The sequence below is a fragment of the Rhipicephalus sanguineus genome, chromosome 1, assembly GCF_013339695.2.
Source record: "Rhipicephalus sanguineus isolate Rsan-2018 chromosome 1, BIME_Rsan_1.4, whole genome shotgun sequence".
In the NCBI taxonomy this organism is placed as follows: Eukaryota; Metazoa; Arthropoda; class Arachnida; order Ixodida; family Ixodidae; genus Rhipicephalus; species Rhipicephalus sanguineus.
The window spans coordinates 231179970-231196736 of NC_051176.1; the positions used below are offsets into that span (position 1 = coordinate 231179970).

The 16767-nt window shown below is 41.7% G+C and overlaps 2 protein-coding genes across 2 annotated transcripts in view; both read left to right on the forward strand.

Moving 5' to 3' along the window:
• LOC119374170 (putative ATP-dependent RNA helicase TDRD12) overlaps positions 1-602 on the forward strand; it is a 177804-nt gene extending 177202 nt beyond the window's left edge. Inside the window, exon 33 of the mRNA XM_037644234.2 lies at positions 196-602. Within this exon, the coding sequence (XP_037500162.1) occupies positions 196-353 (158 nt within the window). The 3' untranslated portion in view covers positions 354-602. The remainder of the gene's footprint in view (positions 1-195) is intronic.
• Positions 603-3807: 3205 nt separating this feature from the next.
• Positions 3808-14841, forward strand: LOC119374188 (V-type proton ATPase subunit d 1). The gene is made up of 7 exons (XM_037644251.2): positions 3808-4008; positions 4784-4955; positions 7144-7322; positions 9896-10053; positions 12519-12695; positions 12871-12948; positions 14142-14841. Exons 1-7 carry the CDS (start codon positions 3888-3890, stop codon positions 14301-14303), a joined length of 1047 nt encoding a protein of 348 aa, XP_037500179.1. The 5' UTR covers positions 3808-3887; the 3' UTR covers positions 14304-14841.
• The last annotated feature ends 1926 nt before the right edge of the window (positions 14842-16767 follow it).

The following is a 16767-nucleotide window of genomic DNA, read 5'->3' on the forward strand; positions in this document are numbered from 1 at the left end:
AACATAGAAATGTGTTAGCCTGACGAAGGGAAGGTCACCAGCTTCGCTGTTTCATCAGTGTCCGCGAAGCGGAACTGGTTGAATTTTTTTTATGCTGTAAGGCAGGAGTTGCACACAAAGCATTTGTGAAACACCTCATGCTTCACTCATGCAACAACTCATACTGTGATTTGTTTCCTTTTCATCCACATTCAGGTTATGAGCGTCCAGCACAGATCTTGCCGTATGACCCAGTGGCTCATGAAGAAAGAGTTAGAGAAATTGAAGCTGGAATTGAAGACATTGACGATTCAGAAGCGCACATGTATTTCAGTGTTGACCCAAATAATATTTTTGATGACTTCACTGAATAGCCACCCCAGAAAGACGTTGAGCCTTGCTTTGTTATGTATGCCTTTCCCCCTGTTCCCCCTCCCCCCCATCTTTTTTTTGTACATTTAAAGGATGGTCTGCATCACCCATGTATAATATTCAAAATGTTCATCTTATTGTTCATGTTCAAACGTGTTGTTCTTTCATGTATCACCATGCTGTGATAACCGAAAAGTCTTTCGGTGAAGAGCATTTACCTTTTGCTGTCAATAAATATAAGTTATTTGTGATTGTGTTATAAATTCATTTGTTTAATGTATTGTATATTTGTGTTACTGTTCACATGTTAGCATATTTATACCTAAGTGTTAAGGTGAGAGGTCTTTTGCAAAGTTATTTTTTAGTTTTTGGTCTCTGTTTTTAGCACTGTTCCTAGATGGCTGTGTTAGAAGGCCTAGGTGCTGATGTTCAATAATATAGCTCACATACATTGGACTTGTTGGTAATAGAATCAAACAAGGAGCTGCTCAAAGCAGAGCAGCTGCTCTTTTATAGAAATAACCGATGTTGGGAACTCGTGAAGGCACTTTGCAGACTAGTGCATCCTTATGTAGGAAAGTAATATTCTGTACATCAAATTGTGTGATGTTTCTGCAGGTTATGTACTGTGGAAGCGTCAGGATGTGGGCTAATTGGTATACGTTCGTTTTAACAGTGCAGAAAAGGACAGGACAAAGGAGGAGAACCTATATATAGTACAAGTGCTGATAGGTTATGTTTTCTTAATGGTTGAATTATTTCTTCAATAAAAGCTACAAGACAACCCAGACACTTTATTATAAAAAGGACCATTGGCTGCTCATATGCAAGAAGTTGGTCAATAAAATGAAGCAAGTATGGTCCGCTGAATAAGCTTCATTCGGATATCTGAATGTCTTCGAAAGTACAAAGAGTTCTCTACAATACTGTACTTTGCACATTTCTCTGCCAGTTTCACGTTACAATTACTGCATAATTGGGAACAGCATGGTAGATTCTGTCACTGTAATTGTTAGCCTTTTCATTCCAGTGCCATCTCATAAGATGTTCTTTGTGGTTGTCAGTCCCTCTAGCCTGCCTCAGCTGCACAGTAAATTATGAGGGATGCTATAGTGGATGATTCAGGATTTGGTCTGATCACCTAGGATTCTTTATTATCTATTCAAAGCACAGTACACAAGCACTGTTATATTCCGCCAGGCTCAAGATGCAGCTGCTATGGCTAGAAATCGAATCTGTGCTTTCGTTTTTTTTTCTCTGCTGTGAAATGCCATAGCTACTGTCACGGGTACTGTGCTATCTCATTCCTTTTATAATGGGTCAGAATCTCGACCTTTATTTGTACATGCATGAGATACAATGATGAGGTTTACATGTGAGACTGCTGGTATTATCGCCGGTATAGGCATGCATTTTAAAGCACTGTCTTAAATTTCACATGTTTTCTTTGTCGGAAAAGGTTATTTTTTTATATTCTCCACAACTTTTGCAGTGGCACATTACTAAATAAGTTATTGAAATATTGCTAACTGAAACCAGCAAAAGCTTATGACTTATGAGCCTATAAATGTAAAGTGGGTGCTATTATATTAACCTTTGCATAACGCACTGGCTTATTTTTCTAATTTTCCAGTTGAAATTAGCACAGCATCTGTGAAAAACCCCACCATGTTCTGGAATGTCAAAGAAAAGCCCTTTCTTAATCTCGCTATTTCACCCATGTTGAAGCTTCGTGAAGCTGCCCCAAAACACCCTTGGCCACTTCCATAACTGCTGTGAAATGAAAATGGCCATGAAAATGAACCTAACTAACCATCACTTGTCCTTAGTTATAATCAGCGTGCTGACAGTGGCTTGGTCTTCCCATACATGAGATTTGATAAGAGAATTAGAAACGTAAATAGCTTTTCCTGTAAGCACACTTAAAATTGCATTCTGGATACTTTTTACCTATAAAACAAACTTTTCAGGTTTTAGAAACGCAATGAAAGTCCACTTAATTATTACAAAGAGGCCTCTTTTTTTTTGTTGTTGATAAAACTGTGTTGTCACCTGCAATTGAATAATGGAATGGCAGAAGTGGCCTTTTTCTGGCTTTCCTAAAACTCTTGGCATTACATTCAAGTGTACTAGCTTAAGTGACCGTGAAAAAGAGTGTAACCGTCGCTTGTCATTTCTTATAACTCACATGCTGTCGGTGAGTTGGTCTTCCCGTGCAAGAGGTGTGACGAGAAGGAAATAAGTAAATAGCCCCACCACCCACATCATGCTGCAATCCCACAGTTGTACATGCAGATTCTGCAGCAGCAGTGCACACGCATCACTGCAAGCTTAGTGCTTCATCGCTGTAGTACTCGGTTGAGTGAAGAAATGGCAGCATTTTCTTCTTTTTTTTCCCGTACCCTGAAAACAAAGTTCAGTGAAAGCTGATGAACTATTCCAGCGTTGCTGAATAAATGTGCGCTGGCTGCACCGTACTGCGGCGCATCGAGTGATGCTGCTTCGCACAACACATTATGCTTTCACACTTCTCAAAGGTTTCTTTAGATAACATGATTTTCAGATGGTACACTTATATTCTCCAGTTCTCGTGAAGAACTTATAAACAATCATTCCACTCTGGTAGGAGAAAACCATTCTTCTTGATTGGTTTAACCCAGATGGTGGGGCCTAATGTACAGGGCCCCTTTGACTGCTGCAATCTGGCTGGCCCTATTGATCAGTTTTCACTGGCTGTCCAGGGCTGTAGGTAGCTGTAGAGCGTCTGTCTGCACACCATGGGAGGGGAGAGGGTTGGGGAGCTCCCAAGTGGAATGATGCAGTTTTGGGTGCCCTCTGCAAAAGGGCTATTGATATATGGTTATGAGCACAATGCTGGGAAATATTTTAGCTGCCGCCAAATGGCTGTGTCTGCGCTGGTTAGTCTCCTGTGTGGTGGAGGGGAGTAGCCAGAAAGCTTTTTCGGGGAAACGGAGGGCTGGTCAACCATACTTTACGCGAGTTCGTGCGTGCGTTTGTATGAATGTGTGTATATATATATATATATATATATATATATATATATATATATATGGAAAATTGAAATGGGGGGGGGGGGGGGCACTGTGTTGGGTTGACCTTCCGCTCGCACCAGGGAGAGACGTATGTTTGCCCACTGGCATTATGTGCAGACTTTCAGTGGACTTGGCAAATATGTTCCCGCCAGAGCGCATACCTAACCGTAGAGTTTCAACTAGATATGAAATAGTATGAAACTCTATGCTACTAATTACGGTCCGCACAAATATGAAGTGGCACGAACATTTCATGTAATCAGTGTAATACGAAAAGAATGGAAGATAAAACGGAATGTCTTGTCCTCGCAAGAAGGTGCTACTATAGTGCCTAGGCACTATAGTGCTACTGTAAACCTCGAACAAAACCGAAAACGGAAGTGTGGCTGCTGATAGCGCGAGAGGGCAGCAGTTGGTGTCCGTTTTCTGCAATCGGCCTTCAACTGCGGTGGTGAGCAGTCATATGATCAATACGGTGTGAAAATGTCTCAGCTCCTGTTTAACATGAGCAATGGTTACCTCGAAGGCTTGGTTCGAGGTTTCAAGGGCGGTATCCTCAAGCAAAGCGATTACTTGAATCTCGTGCAATGCGAGACCCTCGAAGGTGAGAAAACCGTTCCCCTTTGGTAGTCTCCACTTTGCGTTACACCCATCGCTGCTACTTGCTTCCCCGTTGATATAGCGCATGTGCTTTAAAATCCTGGGGATAATACTACCGTGCTGGCGTTATTTTACTTCCGAAGTGATCCCCTCTTATATCTTATTCACAAGTTTGTATTTATCAACTATCTGCCGGTCGGAGCGACTGTGTGCTGTGTTGACATCAGCAGGTAGTTGTCCATTTAACTGCTGTGCTGTTCCTCGGCAGCGTTTTCCTCCTTAATAAGATTTATTAAGTGTGGTATTTGCTCGATTATATTTACCCTTGAAAAAGCTGCAAGTGGCGTGAGACTCTTTGTACATAGCGTTGAACAGATGATTCGGTGAGCTCATTTGCGTTTCATACACACTTTCTGTTGTCGATTGTTTGCCGGCAAAGACAGTAAAGTGCGAAAAATTCTTGAATATCGTTTAATACGGCCCCGTAGCACGAATCGTTGCACTTCAAGTAATACTGTTGCTGGAGAGCTTGCTTCCCCGTAGCTCTTTCGCGTCCTCCTATGTTGGAATGGTATTGATTTCATTTTTAAATGAAGTCATTCTCTCTGTGGGTATATACTTGTCCCAACTTTCTTGCCACTATTAACTTTGCTAAGCCCACCGGCACCGCAAAATGTGCCTAGTGCCTAATAAATGGATGGTAAATTGCCCGCAATGTTAACATCTTGAATATTAAAATTTATACGTGTTTGTGTGTTTGGTTATTGTTTCCTTTTCAGACTTGAAACTTCACCTCCAGAGCACAGACTATGGTAACTTCTTGGCAAATGAAGCAAGTCCTCTCACTGTTTCGGTTATCGATGACAAGCTGCGTGAAAAACTTGTCGTGGAGTTTCGGCACATGAGAAATCATGCTGTTGAACCACTGGCCACTTTCTTAGACTACATAACGTAAGTTGTGTCAATTCAGTAACCACTTCTGCTGATGCATAGGCCATCCTAGTTTTTGAACACAGTGCTTGATGTGTGCCATTGAAATTGGAAACTGCTTATACATTTGAAATTGAATGGCCAGCCAAAACTGTTACACCAAAAACACTGATTAATAAACTATAGATCTCGATGTAGAAGAAATGAACTTTAAAAAGGTATGGGTTTGAGCTTGTTGGTAAGGCTTCATGGATTCGAAACAGCGCGTAAAATACGAGGACACAGAAACAGACAGGACCAGGCGCTGAGACTTTCAGCGCCTGGTCCTGTCTGTTTCTGTGTCCTTGTATTTTACGCGCTGTTTCGAACCCATGATAAACTATAGGTAGACATAAGAAGTACACGAAAAGACATTTTTCAAAAATTATATGCTATAGGGGGGAAAAAATCAAATCAGCAAGCAACATTGATTGCTGCTTCATTTAAAAAGTGCTGTATGTTTTTGTTTGTTGTAGACTATGGGTTTTGCAAGCATTTGTGCTTGATGTTTTGGATACAAATCATCTAGAAAGTATTTTCTTTTTGATTTGTATTCATCTTGTTTATACATTATTCAAAGTTATTGAATATTTTTTCTGTTTGAATATAAGAGATAACAATTCTTATTGGAGTCTTCGCAAAGAGAGACTGGTGGAAGTGGTGACTGTTCTGAATAATTTTGCATGCAGGAGAGCTATGGTGGTTGTGCAGAAGCACTACTTATTGAACAAATGGAGCAGCTAACTTCTGGTCAATAATATTGTCTTCCAATAAGAATCCCTCATTTTTAGTCAGCATGTAAACTTGTTTTCTTGATTTTGGCAAAGCAAGATAGGCAATAGGAGCCTAATATTTAGACCGTTTCATCATGCTTGAATCCTTTTAAAGTGATTGTAGCATTACTTCGCCCTATAACAGGGCACTCTCTGTTCATATGGCAACATATACTTATATAGGATGCCTTCAGGAAGCCAGACTCTCACATGTGTTTTCTATTCACCGCTTGTGCCTGTTTGTCACATATAGTCACATGGTTCTAAAAGCAGTCATGCAGTTGGAGAAACGGCCACATGGGCAATAAACACAGTCGGCGATGGTATTTGCATCAGCACAGTTTACCACTCTGTTCAAAAGCCAACATACATATGACTGTTTCTGAAATTAATGAGAATATTTTTTTTCTTTGTAGAGCAAGGTTAACATAATGAACACCTGACATTTATTATCACCATGCACAACGAAAGGTTCTATGCTTTGTAACTTGCAAACAACAGATATTGGTACAGCTCGCTTCATTCCAAAGAAATACAGCAGCTACCACAAGTCATATATTCAACATTTTAATCAAGTGGTACCCGCCACGGTGGTCTAGTGGTCAAGGTACTCGACCCGAAGGTCGCAGGATCGAATCCCAGCCACGGCAACCGCATTTTTGGTAGAGGTGAAAATGCTTGAGGCCCATGTACTTAGATTTAGGTGCACGTTAATGAACCCCAGGTGGTCAAAATTGCCGGAGCCCTCCACTACGACGTCTCTCATAATCATATCGTGGTTTTGGGACGTTAAACACTAACAATTATTTAATCAAGTGGTCCTCTCGACAAAGCGGGTGGAAAAGTGGGGTAGTGCAAATCGACCGCGGTCTTTCACATTAAAACCAGCCTGCCTCCTCGAAATATGACATGTGTGTGGCTTTCCTTCAAAACTTCATTTCTCATGCAGTATGGTGTATTTTTGTGCACCTCTGCTCCCATAGGGAGTACATACAGTGACTCTAATGATGTGCTGCTCCTTCATTTCATTACTGTCATTGTGACTGTGCGAAAGATGTGACCCACTTTATTTCTTATTTACAGGCATTTCAGTTCACTGTATGTTTGGTTCTGAACAGCAGTAGACATATCAGATAATGTAAATATCGCCTCTTTTCTTTATTTTACCATGAGGACGCGACAGACTTTGCTTATGAAAGTGAAAATATTATTTGATTCCGAACTTCTACCATTTCTCTGAAGTAGACCTCATTCAGTGATGACTGATAGCCCACTTTGCTTCATTTTTTAACATTCTGGTGACCAGTGCTCATTGTAATTGTACAAACCATCATAGCATGGCATTTTTGTATTGCTTGCAAACATGATAGCTTGGATGGAGTTTTTGGTCTCTGCAGGTACAGCTACATGATTGACAACATCATCCTGCTGATCACAGGGACCCTGCATCAAAGGCCTATTGGGGAGCTTATCCCAAAGTGCCACCCTCTGGGCAGTTTTGATCAGATGGAAGCAATTCACATTGCCTCCACACCTGCTGAACTCTACAATGCAGTGATTGTTGACACACCTCTTGGTATGGCTGTCTCATATTAGTATTGGCACATCACTAAGATTTCAAAACTAATTCAGGCAGTTTTTCTCCACATTTATAAGTTAAGCAGCTTAATTGATCCTTGCTTAAGCTTAACTCTGTTCTTTTAATTAGAGTAGGTCCAAAGTAAAAAAAAAATTGTCCTTTGGCTCCCTCTGTTAGGGAAGCTGTTTTCATATGTTGCAATCAAGTATATCAACATTTCTCCTATAGATTCCTCTAAAAAATTATTTGGGAATGCATTAAACATAGTTTTCATACATTGATTAAACCTTCGTATACATTTAGGAAAACACCTGGAACAATGTAGGAGGGAAGTTTTTTTTTTTTTTTCTCGCTGTTTCAGTTCATATTGTGCATATAAATATTGTCTACTTTTTATGTGACCTTTCTACTCAGTCAGGAAAGGGAGTGTGAATTTTCGTAGTGTAACGCTACAAATATTCACTTGCCCATCACTATAGTCGGATAGAACTTTAAGAAGGCAGGAGAGGCCCTGCCCAGTTGACTGAAGTGTGACCGGCGATTGCCTTTGTGAATAGTGTAGTAGTTCAGCTCCCGGAAAGCGGCGTCACCACCCGTCTGTTACGCCAGATCGGACTGTCAGTGCCAATGTTCAGGCAGCTTCTGTAGATATTGCAAATGCAAAAATTCTCCCGCTGTTGTAAGATGACGTTTATTTATTGTATGAGCCATAATCGGAGAAAAAGAAATAAATGTAACTGTCCATCAGCCTGTTTCATGTACACTGCAAAATTAGTGTCCAACAATCTTTGACTACTTATCTTACGTCAAGAGTGGTTTGCCAAGAAAAGTGTTGCATGTACTGACAGTGTATACATAGTACATATTGCACATTTCAAAACAGAAAACGTACTTCTGTATTTACAAACTTAAATCTGAAATTTATCGTTCAGGTTTCAGTCAATTTGTGACTGTAATAAGTGCACGTTTTCATTGTTTACATCAATTATTTACACAAATTATTTACACAATTTTCATGTTAAAGGGCCCCTCACCAGGCCACATAGCAAATTTTATTTGATGCTGGAAGTTGTTGTGTGCCGAATGAAGAGCAGTATGCCGCAAGAATTTTTCAAATCGGTTCATTACGAGCTGAGAAAAACAATAATTTGTAGCGGCGCGAAACCATGATGCGAGGAGGCGAGTTTCAAACCCTTGCCACTCGCCCCGTGTAGCCTTCACAAGCCAAATCTCTTCCCTGCCCTCTTCACTTGACACATACGCATGAACACGTCACGTGCATGCATGGTCACATGCGCATGACATGCCCGAGCACGCGAGCGGCATTGCATGGCCGCTACCTTTTTTTTTTTATGTAGCAGCCGTGGGCGTTGTGTCAGCGTTCTCTGTGGTGTACTGCCTGTTTGTGCGGGATGGGCTTGAAAGTTACAACATTTGTACGGGCATGAGAGTGGCGTTATCACGAGCCAGTGCCGCATTAATGTTTACTTGAACGCGGTAAAATAAATGAGCATCATGAGTGCTTGAACACGCCAGAACATTACTTTCGTTTCCTGGGCTGGCGTCTGCTTGATGTGCTAACCAAGGGGACACGAACGCATGGGAAACAGAGGCACATTAGCCCCGCATCTCGCTGCAATTCACGAAAAAAAAAATGAAAAAGACGCACTCATATCCTTTGTGTGTCTCATTATTTCTCTGAAGTTTTATTAATCTATTCAAGCAGAAAATTACATGGACTACACATGTCGTGTCAAATAATTATCGCAGTGTCACATGCTACTCTTGACGACGTCAGAGCACAGTCGTCTACGTAGAGGAGCGACGTCACAGCACTACCATCTACGTAGGGCCATTTTCTCATGTACGTCATCCCCTCATTCTCTGGGCGCGCGCCCCCGAGAGGAAGGGCAAGCACCGTTCACCTTGAAATTTGACCCATTTCCGCGGCACGTAGCGTTGCAAATTTTGGCAGACGTGATCGTGAACGCCCAGTGTATGCATTGCGCTCATTAGCTCAAAATTGTCAAACCTGGTGAGGGGCCCTTTAAGTGTGACAATCATATTTAATAAACTTGGTGTTTAAACATATGTTTCATTTCTAGGTGTAATAGATTTTGGATGAAATTCTGCTACTTGACATTCTCGCACATCTTCAACGGGGCTTGAATGGCTGAGCTTGTGCTATGCTGTTGAAGCTAGGGGTTGAGATGTCAGTTTAAATGTGTAAGGATGCCCAATGCTAAATTTTTATGTTGTATTCAGTGCCTGTACATTATTTTGAATGTGGGATAGTATCAATTGATTACTAATATTTCATGTTGAAATAAAGTCTTCGGAGTCAGAAGTTTCTATACTGTACCTTCGTGGTGCTTTGAAATTTTACTCTGAAGAGGCAGAATTTGTTATCAGCTCAAAATAGCATTTTATGTGCTGCACATTTGTTTTGTGAACGATTTGGTGTGGACAGAATGGTGAAGTTTCCGTCTTCTTTAGTTGTTTTGACTAATAATTTATGTGTATGAATGGGATGTGTACCTGATAGGTTTGTATTATTCTGTGCTATGCAGCACCCTTTTTTGTGGATTGCATATCTGAACAAGATCTTGATGAAATGAACATTGAAATCATCCGCAACACCCTCTACAAGGCATACTTAGAAAACTTCTACAAGTTCTGTGAAAGTATTGGAGGCACTACCGCAGACGTCATGCTTGAAATCCTTGCTGTGAGTAAAAAGAAAGTTTTAAGCTGCTTATTTTAAGGGTTGCAATAGTGCAAAATGGCTTAGCAGCCGCGATGTTGCACTGCTAAGTACGAGGGCACGAGTTAGGTTCCCTGCTGCTTGCTCCTTGCCATCCTTCCCTCTGTAGCTTCCAGCATACTAGTGGGTACTAAATGAAAGAGAAAAATGTGCAAATAGGCACTTGTACTCAAAGGATCTGAAATAATTTTTAGCAGGAAATATGTGAGGCGACATATTAATAGTGAGGTCAATCTTATGATTACAGTAAAACCTCAATGATACGAATCTCGCGGGGTTACCAAAAATATTCGTATCATCCGATATTCGTATCACCAGAAAACATGGAAAATCAGTATGCGAGAAAAGAAAGTTGGCATACGCTTTGATTTAGTGTTTTTCAGGGCCGCAGCGACGTCATGAGCAGCTCTGAATGATTGCCAGTAAAGCTTTTAGATGTCAGTGATCATACCTGTACTCGTAAATATACGGTGCATGCGCGCGTGTGTAATTAATGAACCAGATGTGTTGTGCCCCGTGACCGCTAGTAGCCCCTTCCTAATCTTGCTACGCTTTTCTGCATGACACCAGAGTACTGCAGCAAAAGTGATTTAAGAAACACTTTGCACATGATAGATAGAGGCCAAGCTCCTTCGCCAAGACCCTCCGCTTCATCTCCAGGGGTCTTCGTCCACCTTTAATGGGACTTAATGACGGACCCGCAGCCCAAGTTTCAGTCTTGTTACATAGAACGTCTGAATGCGGGCACATGGCTTGCATCGACGGGGCAGGCACGTGTTAACACAGTACAAAGACGCTGCTGCCTCGAGCACAGGAGCACGAGTCAACGCGTCGGAAAAAAAAAAGCGCGACGTCGTCATCTGTAACCTAAACGCGAAGGCGCCTAAAGGTCTCCAAGATTCGCGCGCACTTTCTCGAAGGCAGCGACGCACCATTGATGATGGCGCAACGCGCATGCCCGCGCCCGCGCGTGTCTGCCGGGTCTTCCGCGACAGCGCAGGCAGCACCTATTCGTACCTGTGCGCTAGCGTACGTTCGTATCAAACGTCGCAGGGTGCAAATCGGTTCGCAACAACCGTACTCCAATACATTGTAGGATAATGGGCCTTGGCCGGGACCACAGAAAAATTTGTATCACCCCGAAATTCGTACGAGCCGTGATCGTATCACCGAGGTTTTACTGTACTCAGGTGTCTCAGAGCCTCTTTAATATTCATGACTAAGCAATGCCTCCAGTGGAATTGAAAATGGAGAATTTGCATCGCTAGTTTGGTGGCAGCATCATTTGTTAGCGAATAATTAATATCACTTTGGCAATTTAAATAATTTTATTTGTTCAAGTGCCCTATTATTTACAGACATTGATTACAGTCTCTTGTAAAAAATAATTGTTCGGCGACCACACTTTGCACAGGAGGTTGAATTTCGGCATAACTGAAGTGCCCATTTTTGTCATAAAATTCCTTTGGTTGCAGTGACTCTATGATGCTTGTCTGCACAGAATTAAAGAACTCTTTTGCTTTCTTTACCCATCTTAAATATTTAGTGTTCCCATTGACATATGGTCTATTTCCCAATTGGCTTGACAAGGGTACTGTGAAATACGTCTAAGGAAGCAGCTGTGCAGAGGTCATTTTGATTTCCTGCAACTTTTGCTGCTTTAATGTGGTTTCTATAAGATCTGAAACTGTTTATATGTTATAAGGGTAGCTTCAGATAGTCTTGTTGATTGTATAGTTAAGGTGTTCGCTTGAACTTGTTAGGAGTGAAGCTCCTTAGGCCCGCACTCCTCCGCGCCGTCGAAGCTCCCTTCTCTTAAGCATCGCTTTAGGTTGCATTGGCCGGTGATTTAAGAGGAAATGTTTAGGCCTTCAGCGATTTGGTTCTAGCGCACCAGAAATTCAAGGTTAAAAGAAATAAGCTCTGTGCACAACTGGTTATAATGGTCGTCTTCACTTTCACCGCCTTTATCGTGGATTGTGAAATGACAACCGTCATTCTAGCGCACTACGGGCACTTTGTTGAAGGTAGTAGCCCCACCCGGCGCCGGCACAGAAAGACAGTGGAACGCTGCGCGCGCCGAACGGCGTGTGTATCGTTTTGTTGCCGCCGTCAAAGGCCCCCCACCGCATCACTGCTCGCACCCCTCTCCCTGCGCTGCGCGCGCCGCACACTCACTCGCTCGGTCATTCCCGCCACCGAGCTCAGCAGATGCTCTCCCTGCCAGCTCCCCACCCTACCGCCTTCGTTTGCGTCCCATTTCTAAGGAGCTTCGCTCATCGGTTGTATTCGTACACGGAACAATTCCTAGCTTTTTGTAAATTGTTCAAATGCAGAAGTGAATTAAATTACGACCTGTTGAGACGGAAGACAAATTGTGAAATATTTTTGTCAAAGACTTTTGTTTACTGTTTGCCTACTCTCTGCAGTTTGAGGCTGACCGTCGGGCATTTATTATCACTATAAACTCATTTGGCACTGAACTAACGAAAGAAGACAGAGCAAAGCTCTTTCCCAAATGTGGTCACCTTTACCCTGATGGACTGAATGCCCTTGCGAAAGCAGATGACTATGACCAAGTACGAAACATCGCGGAGTTCTACGCAGTAAGTCATTTCTTCTATGGGTGTTTTCATCTCCAAATTCTTTGTGTCGTCTAATTTTTTTTAACATTCAGTTCTCACTTATTAGTAGCATACTATGTGATGTTAACACTCTGTGATAAAGCGTGTCTTTGTTGCCTATTCTTGCTGTTTCTGATATTGTGTTGTTTCCTTGCAGCAATACAATGTGCTTTTTGGTGGAGCGGGAAACAATCCTGATGAGAGGACACTTGAGGACAAGTTCTTTGAGCATGAGGTAAGTCTGAGCTAAGCACAACCTCCATGATGATTTGAGAGCATTTCACTATCTCATATGATGTGCTTTGTCACACCAAAGCATGATAGTCTGTTGGACATTACGAAACGTCCATGTAAAAAAAATGTTCACTTCTGCATAGTCCGGGAAAAAAATACACTCCTCAATATACATAGTTGTCTGCTAAATCGACTACCCCATGCTGGAAAATATTTTTGGAGGGTGCTATTTGAGTTAGACAAAAAGTGATGAATACGTATAGTCAGTATAGTCCGACAACAGCAAATCCGCAATGCTTTAAAGTGATACTAAACAAAATTTTTGCCGCCGAGATTTTTAGCCAAACTGAAAGATGGGGTGCTGAAATCGGTAGACACAACCTTCATTTCACACAGGAACTAGTGGAAAATAATGAATTTAATGCATTTTTCACAAACAGCCGCGTCTAGCGGCCGCACCGGGAACAAGAGGAGGTGACGTTTGGTGACATTTTATGTGCCCAAAATGGCACATAAAAGTCTATTTAAATTAGGGATTTTTCTGCCATTCAGGGGGCAGGAGGCATTTCTGCTATTCAGCATAGCGGATGAAGTTCAGGCAGCCACACCCTCCTCATACTCAGAGGGCATGGCTTCCTGCGCTTGTTGCACCACTGGTGAGCATTCATCAGTGTGATCATTTATGAATTGTGCATTGCAGTGCATTGTGGGATACACTGAGGTTGAGAGCAGTAGTGATGCATGGTGACTACATCTGCTTAGAGTCTTATGGTTTGGGCTCTGTAGCCATGCTAAACTCATTGTGCTTATTGACCGTGTTAAAATTATTCCTGTACTCACTGAAACAGAAACTCTTATCGTAGCTTGTTGAAGACATTCTCACTAAATCCTGACATGCTTGTCTATTTGTAGATTTTAAACCATTGTTAGGAAGGCACACTAATGGTAGGCTAGGCATGACACAGCAAAGCTTTTTTCAGTCTACGTAGTTGTTTGTGTAACAGTATAGAGAAAACATCCAATCACTTGCTTAATTGATGACAGCTAGATATTGAAACACTAACAATGATACATAATTAGGTTACACTGCCTCCCCAGATGTTTTTGATTACTGGCAGTGTTAACCCCTTTAAAATTCCTATTTTTGTGACAGTACTTAACTGCAACTGCTTTTCTTTTTGCCTATGTGTACAGGTGATGCTCAACGTAAACGCCTTCATGCAGCAATTTCATTCTGGAGTTTTCTATGCATATGTGAAGCTGAAAGAACAGGAGTGCCGCAACATTGTCTGGATTGCAGAATGTGTTGCACAACGCCACCGTTCAAAGATTGACAACTACATCCCAATCTTCTAGTTATTTTCGAATAGTCATCGGACTTAATTAGTTCAGTGTAGTGTATGTACCATGCATGGCTAAACTCTGCTGTTAAAGTGCTGTTGCTGAAGTGATTGTTGGGAGGTAACTGTACGATGGAATATGTTTGTTGTCACTGTGTGGTAGTCAAGAGGTCTGAATCGCAATCTGAAAGCTGTTTTATGTTAATCTGTTAAGAGCAGCTCATCTGCAAATGCATTAAAGGGCCAAAGTAAACCTATAGTCTCTTGTGCACATGTATTTATTCCGGAACTTTCAGATGCCCTTGTCATGTAAATAAGACCTCTATACATATATTGTACAAACAGTATGTTAATTATGTGTTCCACTTACAATAAATGTGAAGACTGGTTATTGTTTGTCTATTCTAAACTTGCCTCGGTGATTATGTGTGAATTTGTGGGTCAAATCTGAACTGAAAACAGTCAAACCTGTTTCGTGAAAACTGAAAATGAATTTGAATGTTGTACATCTTATGCTTGAGTTGAACTGTAAAAATAAATGATTTTCATTTCGATTGAGCTTTATCACCTTTTTTCTATTGTAAATGCAGTGGCTGTTGAAAACAGTTCTAGTGTAAAGAAAAGAGAAACATCATAAACAGCATTATGCAGAAAATTTTAGAGTGTGTTTAGGTTTTAAAGGCGCCTTGCTTTATCAACGCCGACTGCGGTAGCCCAGTGGCTATGACGTCTTGTCTCTAAGCTTGACAATATTGGTTCAATTCCAGTGGCCACATTTCAGTGTGGCGAAATGGAAAAACTTTTGTGTACTAAACTTTCTGTGCCCATTAAGGAACCCCTTATGGTCAAATTTGCGAAAGGATGGAAAGTTGGGCAAGTTTTCTAGCATGTCCTGTCCTTTTTGTCTTCAGCTTCGTGCCATCGTGCTATAAATCTTTAATTATGGTCAAAACTAACTTTTAACTCCTCACTACCGGATGCCTCATAATTGTATTCTCGGTTTGACATGTAGAATACGAGAATTTCATATATATATCAATATATATATATTTTTTTTCTTAACATTTCCGGTGTGAAAAGACAGAAGTAACAATGACTAACTAATGCTGGGTCGTGCACAGATTATTTTAATCATTGGCAGATACTTTAGAAATGTTGAGCGCTAAAAAATGACCATGTATTGTTTTATAACGTTTGTCTCTCTGCTCTATTTTCAGGCCAAAACTTACTACACTCCATCTTACCACTACCGTTCAGCACTACCAAGGCTACGGGGTGTAAGCAAGCCACCCACTTGCGCAGTAAAACATAGTTCCAGATATAATTGCCTTACAATTGAAAGGGTTGAGACATTTGCGCTTGTTTGGCACGTATACGTCACATCGATGCATTATATGTTTATTCTTCGCATTAATGTCTTGTGCCTTTACTTGTGGTATCAGTAGCCGCCGATAACTGCGGTTACAAATCAACATGGCAGCAACCATGCAGACGCGACCGCCCGCTTCGACCCTAACTTACGCTTGCTGTACGCCCGCTGCATTGGAAGCAGCAAATAAATGGTGAAATGAGCCATCGTGCTGTGCCATCTCACGCTGAGGACAAAACGTGAGGCACATTTAGCTGTTATTTGCGAGATCAGCCGAGAATTTGATAACGGTTGATGAAATTAGCGCATTATAGTCGCGAATAGATTGCTGTTGAAGCGTCAGCACATTCATCTAAAGCGAATACTAGTGTCAGTTCGTAACTTATGGGTCACACAGCGCACGATGACAACCCCATAAATTCAAAGCGGAGGGCACCAGCTCCGGTAGATGCAGCCATTTTTTCTTTTTTTCAGCTATGCCGTCTGTTCGCTTTACTCTTACGCGTGCGAGCAGACGTCAAGAAGACGCTGAGCAGACGACGCGATGCGGATGAATACATGTGGAGGGGCTAATTGCCCTTCCTATTGGCTAAGGGGCCCTGTAGCCTTCACAGTGCTGAAGGGAACTTCTGAGATGGAGTATAGATTTGGGACAGTGTGGGGCTTTAGTTTAATGGACCAAACTACACATACTGGAGTTTTTTTATTATGATTATTTTTTTCTAGTGTGACAGTCTAATTAATGTACTTCCGAATAGTTGCTGTTCGTGTAAGTTGGTATTGCATAACTACACATAAAACACTGTCGCTGCAGTGGTATAGTGGTTACAGTACTCAGCTGCTGACCCAAAGGCCAAAGGTTTGGCCCTGTCCACGGCAGTCGCATTTTAGATGGAGGTGAAAATGCGAGAGGCTCGTTTACTTAGATTTAGATGCACATTAAACAACCCCTAGGTGGTCTAAACTTCCAGAGCCCTCCATTACAGCGTGCCTCGTAATAGTACCGTGGTTTTGGCACGCATAACCTCAAGCAATTGTTAAAAATGGAAAACACAATCCACTTGCACAGGCAGGAGAGATTAGCATACCTTCGTGTGCATCATGTGTGGCA